At 43.1% G+C, this 16890-nt stretch overlaps 1 protein-coding gene across 1 annotated transcript; it reads left to right on the forward strand.

Moving 5' to 3' along the window:
* Positions 1-2351: 2351 nt before the first annotated feature.
* On the forward strand, positions 2352-16039 carry LOC115182837 (unconventional myosin-VI-like). The gene is made up of 5 exons (XM_029744250.1): positions 2352-2559; positions 7288-7432; positions 12757-12914; positions 15017-15108; positions 15773-16039. The coding sequence occupies exons 1-5, from the start codon at positions 2367-2369 to the stop codon at positions 16037-16039; spliced, it is 855 nt and encodes a 284-aa protein (XP_029600110.1). The 5' UTR covers positions 2352-2366.
* Positions 16040-16890: the final 851 nt, after the last annotated feature.

The following is a 16890-nucleotide window of genomic DNA, read 5'->3' on the forward strand; positions in this document are numbered from 1 at the left end:
TCTTCAAAGTAGGCACCTTTTGCCTTGATGACAGCTTTGCACATTCTTGGCATTCTCTCAACCAGCTTCATGAGGTAGTCACCTGGAATGCATTTCAATAAACAGGTGTGCCTTATTAAAAGTACATTTCTTGAATTTCTTTCCTTCTTCATGTCTTTGAGCCAATCACTTGTGTTGTGACAAGATAGGGAGGGTATACAGAATATAGCCCTATTTGGTAAAAGACCAAGTCCATATTATAGCAAGAACAGTGCAAATAAGCAAAGAGAACTTTGAAAGTTCAAGTGCAGTCGCAAAAACCATCCAGGGCTATGATGAAACTGGCTCTCATGAGGACCGCCACAGGAAAGGAAGACCCAGAGTTACCTCTGCTGCAGAGGATAAGTTCATTAGAGTTACCAGCCTTAGAGATTTCAGCCCAAATAAATGCTTCACAGAGTTCAATTAATAGACACATGTCAATATAAACTGTTCAGAGGAGACTGCGTGAATCAGGCCGGTCGAGTTGCTGCAAGGCGTGAATCATTTATGGTCGAGTTGCTGCAAGGAAACCCCTGCTAACGGACACCAATAAGCAGAAGAGACTTGCTTGGGTCGAGAAACACGAGCAATGGACATAAGACCGGTGGATATCTGTCCTCTGGTCTGATGAGTCCAAATTTGAGATTTTTGGTTCCAACTGCCATGTCTTTGTGAGACGCAGAGTAGGTGAACGGATGATCTCTGCATGTGTGGTTCCCACCGTAAAGCATGGAGGAAGAGGTGTGATGGTGTGGGGGTGCTTTGCTGGTGACACTCAGTGATTTTATTTAGAATTTAAGCCACACTTAACCAGCATGGCTGGTTTGCGCTTAGTGGGACTATCATTTGTTTTTCCACAGGACAATGATCCAAAACACACTTCCAGGCTGTGTAAGGGCTATTTGACCAAGAAGGAGGGTATTGGAGTGCTGCATCAGATGACCTGGCCTCCTCAATCACCCGACCTCAACTCAATTGAGATGGTTTGGGATGAGTTGGACCGCAGAGTGAAGGAAAAGCAGCCAACAAGTGCTCAGCATATGTGGGAACTCCGTCAAGACTGTTGGAAAAGCATTCCTCATGAAGCTGGTTGAGAGAATGCCTAGAGTGTGCAAAGCTGTCATCAAGGCAAAGGGTGGCTACTTTTGATTTGTTTAACACTTTTTTGGATACTACATGATTCCATATGTGTTATGTGTTAGAATGACATTTTTTTGTCAAAAGAACTTGGGGTAGGCAAATAAAACTTGGGGTAGGCAAATAAATATTTAGCCCGCAGGTGGGCTAAATAAGGCCAGTTGGGGAACCCTGCCTTAGGTTTTAGATTTCTCTATAGAGAAGAACAAACTGCTCCTCTACACCCACCTCCCTAAATCACTGTAACTTATGGTTGTTGTTTACAAGTCAATTGTGTTGTGTACTTTATGGTGTGCAGAAAAATATGAATTGCCTTAGTTTAAATTAATAAACGAGTGCATCCACCTTCAGTTACAGAATAATGTCAGTTGAAATAAGTTCAAGAATCTAAAATTGCATGTAGAGAGATGGGTCTTATTCAGAAATTTAAATGTTTGTTGTTTCAGTTTAGGAAACCTAATGCCATTTATCTGGCATTCTAGTCTGGTGTTAGAAGCTACAGTATGTTGTAATTTCTATACCAGTATACCATGGTACTGTGACATTCTTCTTGTGTGGTTGGTTTTCCAGGTGTGTGATCCAATGTACTATCCCTGCTTCTCTTCCTACTGCAGCTAGTTGGAGATGTGATGTACCTCAGCTTTCATGCAGGTTTATTGTGCTAATTCTGTACAACAAAAATGCATTATAGCTTCAAGTCCCAATGTTACATGTGAAGTAGCAGCCCATGCCTCCGCTCAGATCCAAACAAACACTTTCACCAAGTCAAAGAAAACCTCAGTGAGGGAGACAGATGGTATTTTTACTTGATGGGTAATTTGAGAGGTTATTTTATTGATGTTAAGACACAGCCTTGACACAGCTTACTTTAAGCCTCCAATGCAAGCCTCCAGTCTTTGAGACAGTACACCTTCTGTGAAGAGCGTGTAACCCTGGTCACTGACCCATCCTCTCCCCATGGTCTATTAGCACCTGAAATGCTGGGCTCCTGAAGGGTTAAGGTTATAGAGAGAGGCGCTGCGTTCACACAGGCAGCCCAATTCTGATATTTTTTCCACTAATTGGTCTTTTGGCCAATCACATCAGATCTTTTCACATCAGATCTTTTTTTGAGATGAACTGATTGGTCAAAAGAATTGGTCTGCCTGTCTTAACACAGCCAGGGTGGCCCCGGGTGAGGGTGACCACTGACCTGTCTTCTCCCAACTATGGTTCCTCAGCACCTGAAGGCTGGGCCCCTGAAGGACCCTCTGCTGGATGACCAGGGGGACTTCAACAGGATGTGCGGAGCCATGAAGAAGATTGGCCTGGATGATACAGAGAAGCTGGACCTGTTCAGGGTGGTGGCCGGGGTGCTGCACTTGGGCAACATCGACTTTGAGGAGGCAGGCAGCACATCGGGTAAGCAGGGTGACGGTCGGTCTCTGTCTGACTCTTTCTTTCTCTCACACTCACTGCTCAATATACACTGCTCAAAAAAATAAAGGGAACACTTAAACAACACAATGTAACTCCAAGTCAATCACACTTCCGTGAAATCAAACTGTCCACTTAGGAAGCAACACTGATTGACAATACATTTCACATGCTGTTGTGCAAATGGAATAGACAACAGGTGGAAATTATAGGCAATTAGCAAGACACCCCCAATAAAGGAGTGGTTCTGCAGGTGGTGACCACAGACCACTTCTCAGTTCCTATGCTTCCTGGCTGATGTTTTGGTCACTTTTGAATGCTGGCGGTGCTTTCACTCTAGTGGTAGCATGAGACAGAGTCTACAACCCACACAAGTGGCTCAGGTAGTGCAGCTCATCCAGGATGGCACATCAATGAGAGCTGTGGCAAGAAGGTTTGCTGTGTCTGTCAGCGTAGTATCCAGAGCATGGAGGCGCTACCAGGAGACAGGCCAGTACATCAGGAGACGTGGAGGAGGCCGTAGGAGGGCAACAACCCAGCAGCAGGACCGCTACCTCCGCCTTTGTGCAAGGAGGAGCAGGAGAAGTACTGCCAGAGCCCTGCAAAAGGACCTCCAGCAGGCCACAAATGTGCATGTGTCTGCTCAAACGGTCAGAAACAGACTCCATGAGGGTGGTATGAGGGCCCGACGTCCACAGGTGGGGGTTGTGCTTACAGCCCAACACCGTGCAGGACGTTTGGCATTTGCCAGAGAACACCAAGATTGGCAAATTCGCCACTGGTGCCCTGTGCTCTTCACAGATGAAAGCAGGTTCACACTGAGCACATGTGACAGACGTGACAGAGTCTGGAGACGCCGTGGAGAACGTTCTGCTGCCTGCAACATCCTCCAGCATGACCGGTTTGGCGGTGGGTCAGTCATGGTGTGGGGTGGCATTTCTTTGGGGGGCCGCACAGCCCTCCATGTGCTCGCCAGAGGTAGCCTGACTGCCATTAGGTACCGAGATGAGATCCTCAGACCCCTTGTGAGACCATATGCTGGTGCGGTTGGCCCTGGGTTCCTCCTAATGCAAGACAATGCTAGACCTCATGTGGCTGGAGTGTGTCAGCAGTTCCTGCAAGAGGAAGGCATTGATGCTATGGACTGGATTTCCATTGATTATTTTTGTGTGATTTTGTTGTCAGCACATTCAACTATGTAAAGAAAAAAGTATTTAATAAGATTATTTCATTCATTCAGATCTAGGATGTGTTATTTTAGTGTTCCCTTTATTTTTTTGAGCAGTGTAGTTTCCATATCAGGTGAGCCAAGTCTTACTCTCTCTGTCTGTGTGTGTGTGTATGCATGTATGCATGTGAAGCCCTATATCTACTTCCCCAGAGTCAGATGAAGGCCTTCCCTGTGGCTCAGTTGGTAGAGCATAGTGTTTGCAACGCCAGCATGGTGTGTACAATGCCAGGGTTGTGGGTTTGATTCCCACGGGGGGCCAGTACAAAAAATAAATGAAATGTATGAAATGTATGCATTCACGACTGTATGTCGCTCTGGATTAGAGCGTCTGCTAAATGACCAAAAAAAAAATTTTTTTTAATACACTCGTGGATACCATTTTTGTGTGTCTCTCTGCAGTTTGAAGGAAGTTGCTAGCTAAACGGAATACTTGAGCGTGCTTAACTATTCACCCCCCAAGTCAAAACTTTGTCAAGCCACCTTTTGCAGTAATTACAACTGAAAGTCTCTTGGGGTATGACTGGAAGTCTATGGGTATCTGTTAGCATGCTAGTAGTTACCCATAGACTTCCAGTCATTGTGCTAATGCTAGTTAGAAATTGCGCTAGCTAGCAACTTCCTTCACACTGCACACAGACACACACATCCACGAGTTCATCTGACAAATCCCAAGGTATCCCTTTAACACATGGCTGGCTTATGAGATGTCTTGTCAGACCACATTACTTCAGAACACACACTGTTTGGTACGCCAACCAATAACAAAGACATAGCTGTCTCTGTGAGTGCAGTGACAATATGAGTAAAGCACCAGGGCACAGGACAGGAAGCATAAGGGATGCTGAGAAAGTGGTAGTTAAAGTTTTTTTTGTCACAGAGCTGGAAGATACCTTGGCATTTTCTCATTGTGTGTTGTTGCATGAAGAAATCATTGGTCTAGTCTACAGTGGCTTGCCAAAGTATTCACCCCCTTGGCATTTTTCCTATTTTGTTGTCTTACAACATGGAATTAAAATAGATTTTTGGGGGGTTTGTATCATTTGATTTACACAACATGCCTACCACTTTGAAGATGCAAAATATATTTTTATGTGAAACAAACAAGAAATAAGATTTAAAAAAATTGAATACTTGAGCGTGCATAACTATTCACCCCCCCCAAAGTCAAAACTTTGTCGAGCCACCTTTTAAAGTAATTACAACTGAAAGTCTCTTGGGGTATGTCTCTATAAGCTTGGCACATCTAGCCACTGGGATTTTTGCCCTGTCTTCAAGGCAAAACTGCTCCAGCTCCTTCAAGTTAGATGGGTTCCACTGGTGTACAGCAATCTTTTAAGTCATTCCACAGATTCTCAATTGGATTAAGGTCTGGGCTTTGACTACGCTATTCCAAAGCATTTAAATGTTTCCCCTTAAAACACTTGTGTTGCTTTAGCGGTATGCTTAGGGTCATTGTCGTGCTGGAAGGTGAACCTCGGTCCCAGTCTCAAATCTCTGGAAGACTGAAACAGATTTCCCTCAAGAATTTCCCTGTTTTTAGCTCCATCCATCATTCCTTCAATTCTGGCCAGTTTCCCAGTCCCTGCCGATCCCCACAGCATGATGATGCCACCACCATCTTCACGTGGGGATGGGATTCTCGGGGTGATGAGGTGTTGGGTTTGCGCCAGACATAGCGCTTTTCTTGATGTCCAAAAAGCAACATTTTAGTCTCATCTGATCAGAGTACCTTCTACATATGTTTTGGGAGTCTCCCACATGCCTTTTGGCGAACACCGAACATGTTTGCTTAATTTTTTCTTTCTTCTTCTTCTAATTTTTTTCTTTAAGCAATGGCTTTTTCCGACCACTCTTCCGTAAAGCCCAGCTCTGTGGAGTGTACAGCTTAAAGTGGTCCTATGGACAGCTACTCCAATCTCTGCTGTGGAGCTTTGTAGCTCCTTCAGAGTTATCTTTGGTCACTTTTTTGCCTCTCTGATTAATGCCCTCCTTGCTTGGTCTGTGAGTTTTGGTGGGCGGCCCTCTCTTGGCAGGTTTGTTGTGGTGCCATATTCTTTCCATTTTTTATAATGGATTTAATAGTGCTCCATGGGATGTTCAAAGTTTCAGATATTTTTTTATAACCCAACCCTGATATGTACTTCTCCACAACTTTGTCCCTGACCTGTTTGGAGATCTCCTTGGTCTTCATGGTGCCGCTTGCTTGGTGGTGCCCCTTGCTTAGTGGTGTTGCAGACTCTGGGGCCTTTCAGAACAGGTGTATATATACTGAGATCATGTGACGGATCATGTGACACTTAGATTGCACACAGGTGGACTTTATTTAACTAATTATGTGACTTCTGAAGGTAATTGGTTGCACCAGGTCTTATTTAGGGGCTTAATTTCATTTCACCAATTTGGACTGTTTTTTGTATGTCCATTACATGGAATCCAAATAAAAATCAATTTAAATTACAGGTTGTAATGCAACAAAATAGGATAATAGCCAAGGGGTATGAATACTTTTGCAAGGCACTAACAAAATTATCCTTGTGTCCGGGCAGCAGGTGCCATTTTGCTGTGGTCCGCCAGAACACTCTGCTCTGTGATCGATTTACTTTAGTCTTCATCTTCCTTCTAAAGGCCCATGTGGCCTCTTGTGCCGCATTTCCATTTACAATTTACACCAGTGTTTTACCCAAAAGGCTCAGACATTTGTTTCCATCTACGCGGGCCGGCACCCCGTGTCTCACTGAGCCATGGCTCCGGCGAACTTGGAAGCTACTCCCTGGGTACTTTTCAGCTGACATTTACATAACAATGTCTAACAGTGAACTTTAACACCTTCTCACAAAGCAACAGTCTTGAATGATGCAGTAGTTGTTGATTCTGCTCACCATAAGTCTTTAGTGCCACACTCCTGATGGAAACACCACAACACTAGAGCTCACGTTAACATAAAACACTGCCCACTGGTGTGGGGGTCTCAGTGGAAAAGCACCATTGTTGTAGTCTGTGAAAGGGCTTTTATTCACTATTAAGGAGCCACTACATACACCAAGGACACTGCGGACTAGTCATTCTCCTCCCCTTCATTCATTATTAATACAAAGCCATCAGAGTAACTGATGAAAAGATTCTCATGTGTCTTCTTTGTGAATGTCACTCTTTGTAGTGCTCTGCGGTAATCTCTTACAGAATCATCTTGTATATTTGTGTTGTTCGAGCAAGTTAGTATTCTCTCATTTGTCAGGGCTGATGCATTACGGTGTGAATGTCTTGGGCTCTCTTCTACTCACTGACTCCACATTACACATTATGTTTCAGACAACCCAGAGGAAGATCAAATCTCTATGGGAATAAGCCATTTATTTTTAACATCAGAGTAAAACTTGTACGTAGTGGCTTTCAGCCCCCCCCCAAACATCGTCCTCACAACGTTACTAACAACATAACTAAACGACTCACAATGTTACCGTTCTGCATGTCTGTCCCACCAGGTGGCTGCACCATAAAGAACCAGTCAAGCCAGACGGTGGAGTACTGTGCTGAGCTGCTGGGTCTGGGAGAGCAGGACCTGAGTGTCAGCCTCACGTCCAGGGTCATGCTCACCACAGCAGGGGGCACCAAAGGAACAGTTATCAAGTAAGTCACCATAGCCCTGGTCAAAAGTAGTGAAATGCACAGTGCATCTACATTTGAAGTCAGAAGTTTACATACACCTTAGCCAAATACATTTAAACTCAGTTTTTCACAATTCCTGACATTTAATCCTAGTAAAAATTCCTTGTCCTAGGTCAGTTAGGATCACCACTTTATTTTAAGAATGTGAAATGTCAGAATAATAGAGGAGAGAATTATTTATTTAATTTCTTTCATCACATTCCCAGTGGGTCAGAAGTTTACATACACTCAATTAGTATTTGGTAGCATTGCATTTAAATTGTTTAACTTGGGTCAAATGTTTCAGGTAGCCTTCCACAAGCTTCCCACAATAAGTTGGGTGAATTTTTGGCCCATTCCTCCTGACAGAGCTGGTGTAATTGAGTCAGGTTTGTAGGCCTCCTTACTCGCACATGCTTTTTCACTTCTGCCCACACATTTTCTATAGGATTGAGGTCAGGGCTTTGTGATGGCCACTCCAATACCTTGACTTTGTTGTCCTTAAGCCATTTTGCCACAGCTTTGGAAGTATTATTGAGGTCATTGTCCATTTGGAACACCCATTTGCGACCAAGCTTTGACTTCCTGACTGATGTCTTGAGATGTTGCTTCAATATATCCATATACTTTTCCTCCCTCATGATGCCATCTATTTTGTGAAGTGCACCAGTCCCTCCTGCTGCAAAGCACCCTCACAACATGATGCTGCCATCCCCGTGCTTCACAGTTGGGATGGTGTTCTTTGGCTTGCAAGCCTCCCCCTTTTCCTCCAAACATAACGATGGTCATTATGGCCAAACAGTTCTGTTTTTGTTTCATCAGACCAGAGGACATATCTCTAAAAAGTACAATATTTTCCCCATGTGTAGTTGCAAACCGTAGTCTGGCTTTTTTATGGCGGTTTTGGAGCAGTGGCTTCTTCCTTGCTTAGCGGCTTTTCAGGTTATGTCGATATAGGACTCGTTTTACTGGTCTACAATTCTTTTTCTGAGGTCTTGGCTGATTTCTTTTGATTTTCCCATGATGTCAAGCAAAGAGGCACTGAGTTTGAAGGTAGGCCTTGAAATACATCCACAGGTACACCTCCAATTGACTCAAATTATGTCAATTAGCATATCAGAAGCTTCTAAAGCCATGACATAATTTTCTGGAATTTTTCAAGCTGTTTAAAGGCACGGTCAACTTAGTGTATGTAAACTTCTGACCCACTGGAAATGTGATACAGTGAATTATAAGTGAAATAATTTGTCTGTAAACAATTGTAGGAAAAATGACTTGTGTCATGCACAAAGTAGATGTCCTAACCGAATTGCCAAAACTATAGTTTGTTAACAAGAAATTTGTGGAGTGTTTGAAAAACCAGTTTTAATGACTCCAACCTAAGTGTATGTAAACTTCCGACTTCAACTGTGTGTGTGTGTGTGTGTGTGTGTGTGTGTGTGTGTGTGTGTGTGTCTGACATCACTCCCAGTGGGTATTGTGCTGAGAGTTAAAAATAGGAGCACCATTCTGTCACACACACCGCAGCATCAGCCAGCAGCAGCCAAGCATTCATCCTCCCTCCCTCAGCCCTACCATACTTTTCCTGTTGATGATAGAACACACTGGTAGAGGTAGGGCTGAGCAGTGGAGAGGAGAGAGAATCACAGTATTACATGCAGAGAAGAATCAATATGATCATGTTGCTGTGGGAAACAACACGGTCATGTTGCTGTGGGAAACAATACGGTCATGTTGCTCTGGGAAACAATACGGTCATGTTGCTGTGGGAAGCAATACGGTCATGTTGCTGTGGGAAACAATACGGTCATGTTGCTGTGGGAAACAATACGGTCATGTTGCTGTGGGAAACAATACGGTCATGTTGCTGTGGGAAACAATACGGTCATGTTGCTGTGGGAAGCAATACGGTCATGTTGCTGTGGGAAACAATACGGTCATGTTGCTGTGGGAAACAATACGGTCATGTTGCTGTGGGAAACAATACGGTCATGTTGCTGTGGGAATGGACAGCTCCGAGGTCTTCAAAGTGATGGAGGGAATAAAAGACAAGCATTTGCCCTCCTCCAAGACTTCCCTAGTCCCTGTATGCATCCCAAATGGAACCCTATTCATTACATCAGGGTTTCACATAGGGCTGTCCCCGACCAATCGATTGGTTGACATTTTTAAGTGTGTGTTTTTCAATATATAGACACAACCTATGTTTTGAATAAAATCAACTATATGTAGGCTACTGAACTTGTCTGATGCTTTAAGCACTGTGATTAAAAATGAAGACACATTACTAAAGAGGGAGCCAGAGATCAATATAGCTTAACCAGAAGAAAGAAAGAACTGTTCCTGACCCTCCTCCTGCTGCTGGCCTTTGCAGATTCTAAGCTCCTGAAGTTGCCAGTAATAGGCTATACCAGCGGTCACCAATCTTTTCCATTTGGAGTGCCATGTTATCGTACCGTTCCCTACTGATCTGCCTGCTGATGATTCCTCTACAGATGGTTTTCATATGCACATTTTCATGGAACAGTTTCATTTATAATAGTCTTCATGTCTCAAAATCAACGTCATGCAGTTAATCAAAATTCTTTCTAAATGAAAATTATACAAATATAAAAATAACTTCTATTGACATTGCCAATATGTAAAAATAGCCTACATGAAGCCAACAAATAAAGAAAATATCCTGATTTTAAAAATATATATATCCTGTAAATCACATTGGCTATGCATGGTCTGTGTGCAAGGAACTTGAAACTCTATGAACTTGGTCAAGGCCCAAAGCTCATGCTGGCAAACTTAGTGTTCTGGGCCTTTTAGAGTTTCTGCTCCAGTGAGCTCCGGACAGACACAGTTGTAGGCTATTTGCTCAAGAGATAAGTCATATTTTAGTCAAATATTATATCTGTTTGGGCGGTCTGTTAGATCTTCTTGCGGTCAATTTGCAGTCTACAAATTATGTAATTATGTTCCGGCCCCCTGACCATATGCTCAAGAAAACATCTGCCCGCGACTGAATCTAGTTGATGATCCCTGCCCTATATAGTGCACTACATTTGACAGAGCACTATAGGAAATAGGGTGCCATTTAGGAAACAGTCCCTATCTCTATCTACGCCAAGGCCTTGCATGTATTTAGCCGTGGCTCAGTCTTCCTAATGCCTGACTGTGATTGTTGTACGGGCAGCTTGGCACTCCCTCGGCTCGCCAACCTGAATGCCAAGCCACTCGCTACCTGCAATTACCCTCCCACCCGCCCTCCCACACTAATGTTTGTCTGTTGTGGAGCGAGAGACACTTGTGCTTGAAGTGCTGGTTTATATGGGCCTGGCTGTGCCTTTATGAGTGCGTCCTAAATGACACCCTATTTCCTACATATAGTGCACTACTTTTGACCAGGGCCAAGGTTTGTATGCATGCTGTGGTGAGAGGGAGAGCTCTCACGTTTCATTAAGAGGGCATAATAATAAGCAATGAGTTAGTGGTGTACAGTACTTTCTGGTCCTGTGTAGCTCAGTTGTTAGAGCATGGCGCTTGCAACACCAGGGTTGTGGGTTTCATTCCCACGGGGGACCAGTACATAAATGTATGCATTCAGTACTGTAAGTCACTCTGGATAAGAGTGTCTGCTAAATGACTAAAATTTAAATAATCTTCTGTTTAATTAATAGCAACAATAGCAATGTGTGAGTATATTTGCAGTAAGTGTCTTATAAAGGGTGGGTGTGGATTTCAAACGTCTCTCTGTCTGCGGCTCCACCACTATAGCAGAGATATTTGTATTACTTATGTAAGGGGGAAAGCTGTAGCCAGCTAAATGTTAGTTTGTTTGGGGACTAGCTTTAAGGTGTTTAAATGTGCGAGGCAGAGAGTGGGAGAGAGGGACGTTAATCATGTTTACCCCACCATGGTGAGTTCTGTGGCGGACTCTGTAGTTCAGCGAGGGCAGGGGGTACAGTCTTCCACTCTCTCAGCAAACCAATATACATGCTCACTACACAGACTCATTTAAAGCTAATTTAATGAGATGTGAGCTTCTCAACTTCCTGATTACATCTGAGAACATGGTGCCGGAGAGTATGTTATGGAGATCATAGAGCATGTGGGCTTCATAGGGGATACACGCATCACCGCTACTGTTAGTGTGATGGCAAACCGCTTGGTTTTTAAATGAGGCCAAGGCTTAACCTTTGTATTCAAATGTTTTAACTGGGGGCTATGTGCTCTTCTCACTGGCTGGAAGAAGCAAGGGGATAATGAATTAAACATGCGGTGTGGTAGAGTGAAAGAGCAAGCGAGCGAGGCCAGGTGTGTACTGAGAGCTGGGGGGTCAAGGGTGTAAAACGAGTTGGGGAGGTGGGGTAAGGATGGGGTTATCATGGATTAGGTTATCATGGAGAGTCCTTATCTTGTGGGATGTGGCTGTCGTCTCAACACATCAGCCAGTGCTGAAGGGAGATACATGGGGGGGACAGGATAATGGAAATGTCCTGCCCGAGAGAGAGAGAGGAGGTGTGTGTGTGTGTGGGTGTGTGTGTGGGTGTGTGTGTGTGTGTGGGTGTGTGTGTGATGGAGGTGAATGTGTGTGAAAAGAATCTGAAATAATTACTAAGGTGGACTTGGACATAGCAGTTCTCTGAGTACTTAATGTCTAAGTGCCACAGATAGAGAATTAGTTATTTTCTGTCATGCCTAAAGTGCATGACAATGATGTTTGTAAAGAAAAGGGCAGATGTAAAACTTGTTGAAAGTCCACGGGGTATTCATATTGTACCTTTTTCCATTCCTCTTCATTCTTAGCCCTCTCTCTATGGTCTGTAATTATTGAGCTGCATACTTGACTGCAGTCAGAGCTCCCAGGCAGTTGTAATACCAACACAGAGCTATGATGCTAATACCTTCTGTCATTGTTATGGCTCCTTATCATATTACAGTCACTCTTTTCTCCCAAGATATCAATAATGCAATTACCCTCTTGGGAAAGCGAGCAGGCCCCTGAACAGTTGTGCAGTCCCACGGTGGTGAATGGATGGGATTAGTGAGTGACTCTGTGGTCTTTGAGTTGTGGGCTACTTCTTTCACCAGCCACCAGTGCTCAGGTTTATACGTTGTGCCTGTATGTTTCTTTGCTGTTGACAAATCCAATTTTCCCTCGTGCGATTAATTAGATTTAGATCAGATATACTTCATTGTATGTTATTCACAGAAATGTGCTTTGCGTACAGAAAGTTAAGTTTATTAATTTCAGTTCTGTGATGTGCTCATTCTCGCTCTTGCTCTCTCTCTCCCTCCCCTCTCTCTCCCTCCAGAGTGCCACTGAAAGTGGAGCAGGCAAACAATGCACGGGACGCCCTGGCCAAGGCTGTGTACAGCCGGCTGTTTGACCACGTGGTCACCAGGGTCAACCAGTGCTTCCCCTTCCACTCCTCTGCCAACTTCATCGGGGTTCTGGATATCGCAGGCTTCGGTCTGTACCTCTTCTATGTGCCCTATGTACAGTGCTTTCAGAAAGTATTCATACCTCTTGACTTATTCCATATTTTGTTGTGTTACAGCCTGAATTCAACATTTATAAAAATAAAAAAAAGGTATACATTTCACTCATCTACACATAATACCCCATAATTGCGAAGTGAAAACATGTTTTTAGAAAGTGTTGCAAATGTATTTAAAAAAGGTTTTCAGAAATATCTGATTTACGTAAGTATTTACACCCCTGAGTCAATACTTTGTTGAAGCACCTTTGCCAACGATTACAGCTGCAAGTCTTTCTGGGTAAGTCTCTAAGAGCTTTCCACACCTAGATTGTGTAACATTTGCCCATTGTTCTTTTCAAAATTCTTTAAGCTCTGTCAAATTGGTTGTTGATCATTGCTAGACAACCATTTTCAGGTTTTGCCATAGATTTTCAAGCAGATTTATGTCAAAACTGTAACTCGGCCACTCTGGAACATTCAGTCTTTTTGGTAAGCAACTCCAGTGTAGATTTGGCCTTGTGTTTCAGGTTATTGTTCTGCTGAAACGGGAATTAATCTCAGTCTGTTGGAAAGTAGACTGAACTAGGTTTTCCTCTAGGATTCCATTTCTTTTTTTATCCTGAAAAACTCCTCAGTCCTTTAATGATTACAAGCATACTCATAACATGATGCATCCACCACTATGCTTGAAAATATTCAGAGTGGTACTCTGTAATGTGTTGAATTGGATTTGCCCAAATTGTATTCAGGACAGAAAGTGAATTGCTTTGGCACATCATTTTTAGCAGTATTACTTTAGTGCCTTAATGCAAATAGGATGCATGTTTTGGAATATTTGTATTCTGTACATGCTTTCATCTTTCCTCTGTCAATGAGGCTAGTATTGTGGAGTAACTACAATGTTATTGATCCATCCTCAGTTTTCTCCTGTCACAGCCATTAAACTCTGTAACTGCTTTAAAGTCACCATTGGCCTCATGGTGAAGTCCCTGAACTGTATCTTTCCTCTCCGGCAAGTTAGGAAGGACACCTGTATCTTTGTAATGACTGGGTGTATTGACACACCATCCAAAGTGTAATGAATAACTTCACCATGCTCAAAGGGATATTCAGCTTTTTTGTCAGCTTTTTTTACCCATCTACCAATAGTTGCCCTTCTTTGCAAGGCATTGGAAAACCTCTCTGGTCTTTGTGGTTGAATCTGTGTTTGAAATGTACTGCTCAACTGAGGGACCTTACAGATAATTGTATGTGTGGGGTACAGAGATGAGGCATTCATTCAAAAACGAGCTACAAAAACACTCAAACTGGACCGTTTTATCTCAACCTCTTCATTCAAAGACTCAATCATGGACACTCTTACTGACAGTTGTGGCTGCTTCGCGAGATGTATTGTTCTCTTTACCTTCTTGTCCTTTGTGCTGTTGTCTGTGCCCAATAATGTTTGTACCATGTTTTGTGCTGCTGACATGTTGTGCTGCTACTATGTTGTTGTCAAGTTGTGTTGCTACCATGCTGTGTTTTCATGTGTTGCTGCCTTGCTATGTTATTGTCTTAGGTCCATGCAACTTATTATGTGACTTGTAAAGCATATTTTAACTCCTGAACTTATTTAGGCTTGCCATAACAAAGGGGTTGAATACTTATTGACTCAAGAAATGTCAGCTTTTCATAAAAAAAACAATTCCACTTTGACATTATGGGGCTATTTTGTGTAGGCCAGTGACACAACATCTCAATTCAATAAATGTTAAATTCAGGCTGTAACACATGTGGAAAAAGTCAAGGGGTGTGAATACTTTCTGAAGGCACTGGGCATATGTGTTCTATGGATGTGATACATGATGCCACATGATATGATAGTAGTAACACACTTTATTATCCCTCAGGGGGAAGGTTTTACAGCATAATTGTCCATAAAACAACTTCAACAACAACAGACATTTCCCCACGAGACAACATTATACCGAACATAACATGGACCACACATTGCATATAATTGCAAGAGTCCATTAGTCAGAGACAGTGATGGTTTACGGCTAAAGTGCTTGGTTTTTTAATGTGTTTTCGTTTCCTGATGTCTCTCTTCCAGAGTACTTTGAGCACAACAGCTTTGAGCAGTTCTGCATCAACTACTGTAATGAGAAGTTGCAGCAGTTCTTCAACGAGCGCATTCTGAAAGAGGTGAGTGCTTCTTCCATGGTCTGTGTGTGTTCACCCCAATGTCCCTGCCTCCTTAACTGACATCCCAGTTCTCCAACCAGGGCTCAACTTCAAGTTGCCTTTCTGCGATTCCTAGCATCTTATCTCCTCGCCTCCTTCTAAACTATTTGAAGGGAATGTCCATGGGTCCCTCCCATCGGACCTTCTTCAATGCGTTTTCAGAAGGAGGCAAGAAATCGAGAAAAGGTTAACTGAGAATGAGCCCAGGTGTTTGCAACAAGCAGAAGGAAACCTTGACATTTGGATTCAGTTTTATTTATCAGATATGATGCTGCAAAATTCCGTGAACTTGGTTTTCCAGAAATCCTTTTTGGAGGATTCTGGATTCCTGCTTATTCCTTCCTGATTTCAGGAATCCTCCAACCGGGATTTGGGGAAAACCAGGGAATTTATTGAACATTCCCGTAACTTTGCAACCCTAGTCAGAGACCTTGGTAAAGTAGTGTGTTATTGCACAATAGATTGAAAAACAACCCTTGATGGATTTATTTGAATACATTGGAGTCCTTGGCCTCATTATAGTAGAGAACTATCTTGTATAATAAACAATATTCAATTATATTCTGAATGTCATTCTGAAGGTCATTATAAATGTTTATTGGAACTGTTCTGTTTCAAATTCTAGGAACAAGAGCTGTATCAGAAGGAGGGCCTTGGAGTGAACGAGGTCCGGTATGTCGACAATCAGGACTGCATCGGTTTGTCTAATCTTAATACCATTTCATGCACATCATTTCAGAGGGTTAGCCTACGTACAGTGTTTTCCCCCTGTTTTATCAATGTGTTGCCATTCCATGTTCTTCTGACTAGAGATCTGTCTCTGCATGGGAAGCTGGAACAGCTGTTTTCTCTGAGAGAAGTTAAACTCTTGAGCGCTGACCCTGAGCCTTGACCCTGAGTTATATTACATGGTCAACTGAAAGAAAGCCTGTTGATGGGAGGTAGATGTATTATGTTGCAGAGCTCTGGCCTGGCTCGGCGGAATGGGGCCTGGCTCGGCGGAATGGGACCTGGCTCGGCGGAATGGGGCCTGGCTCGGCGGGATGGGGCCTGGCTCGGCGGGATGGGGCCTGGCTCGGCGGAATGGGGTCTCTTCCTCCCACAAAATGACTGTGCATTGCTGTGTATGAGAGATTATATATCCTCCTAGATTGGCAGAGGAAAAAAGTCAAAGGCACGGTCTATTGTAATTATACTGTAATAGGTTGCCTGTGGCGTTGCGGCGAGCAATCCCAAGAATATGCAGCTTTGAGCTTGTATGTGTCAAACACATTCTGTTTGAGCAACCCGTTGTTTAAACCAAGACACAAAAGAGGAAATAGGCAGTGAGAAGCCCCATTCTAGGGTTTCTTCTGGACCACTTTGGTGGTTGGCGTGGTAGTGGGTGTGGTCAAGGTCGCAGTCGCAGACGGAAAATCTTAGAGGACGCCTTATTGGCCGCTGTTGCAAAATGTTGCCATTTAAAGCTAACTTCCTGCAATTCTACACATTTAGTCATGGGTTGGAGATATTTTTTGAGCAGTTTTAAAGCTAATTTCCTGAAATTCTATACATCTTACCATGGCTTATGCTATCTGAGTGACTCATACATTCACAATCAAAGGGGACAAAAATACCCCTGAATGCATCATTGATTTAAGTGATTGTTCGTTCTTTAAGATTATTTTATGTAAAAATATATAGGTTTTAGTCGTTTAAGTTTACACTGAAAATATTTTCCATCACAATTTCTTTTTTAACTGA

Source organism: Salmo trutta, unplaced genomic scaffold (genome assembly GCF_901001165.1).
Source record: "Salmo trutta unplaced genomic scaffold, fSalTru1.1, whole genome shotgun sequence".
Taxonomy (NCBI): Eukaryota; Metazoa; Chordata; class Actinopteri; order Salmoniformes; family Salmonidae; genus Salmo; species Salmo trutta.

Coding starts and splice junctions, on each gene's coding strand:
- LOC115182837 (XM_029744250.1), top strand. CDS start 2,367: ATGGTTCCTCAGCACCTGAAGGCTGGGCCCCTGAAGGACCCTCTGCTG. Junction 7,433..12,756: donor ACCAAAGGAACAGTTATCAA/GTAAGTCACCAT, acceptor CTCTCCCTCCAG/AGTGCCACTGAAAGTGGAGC. Junction 12,915..15,016: donor TCTGGATATCGCAGGCTTCG/GTCTGTACCTCT, acceptor TCTCTCTTCCAG/AGTACTTTGAGCACAACAGC.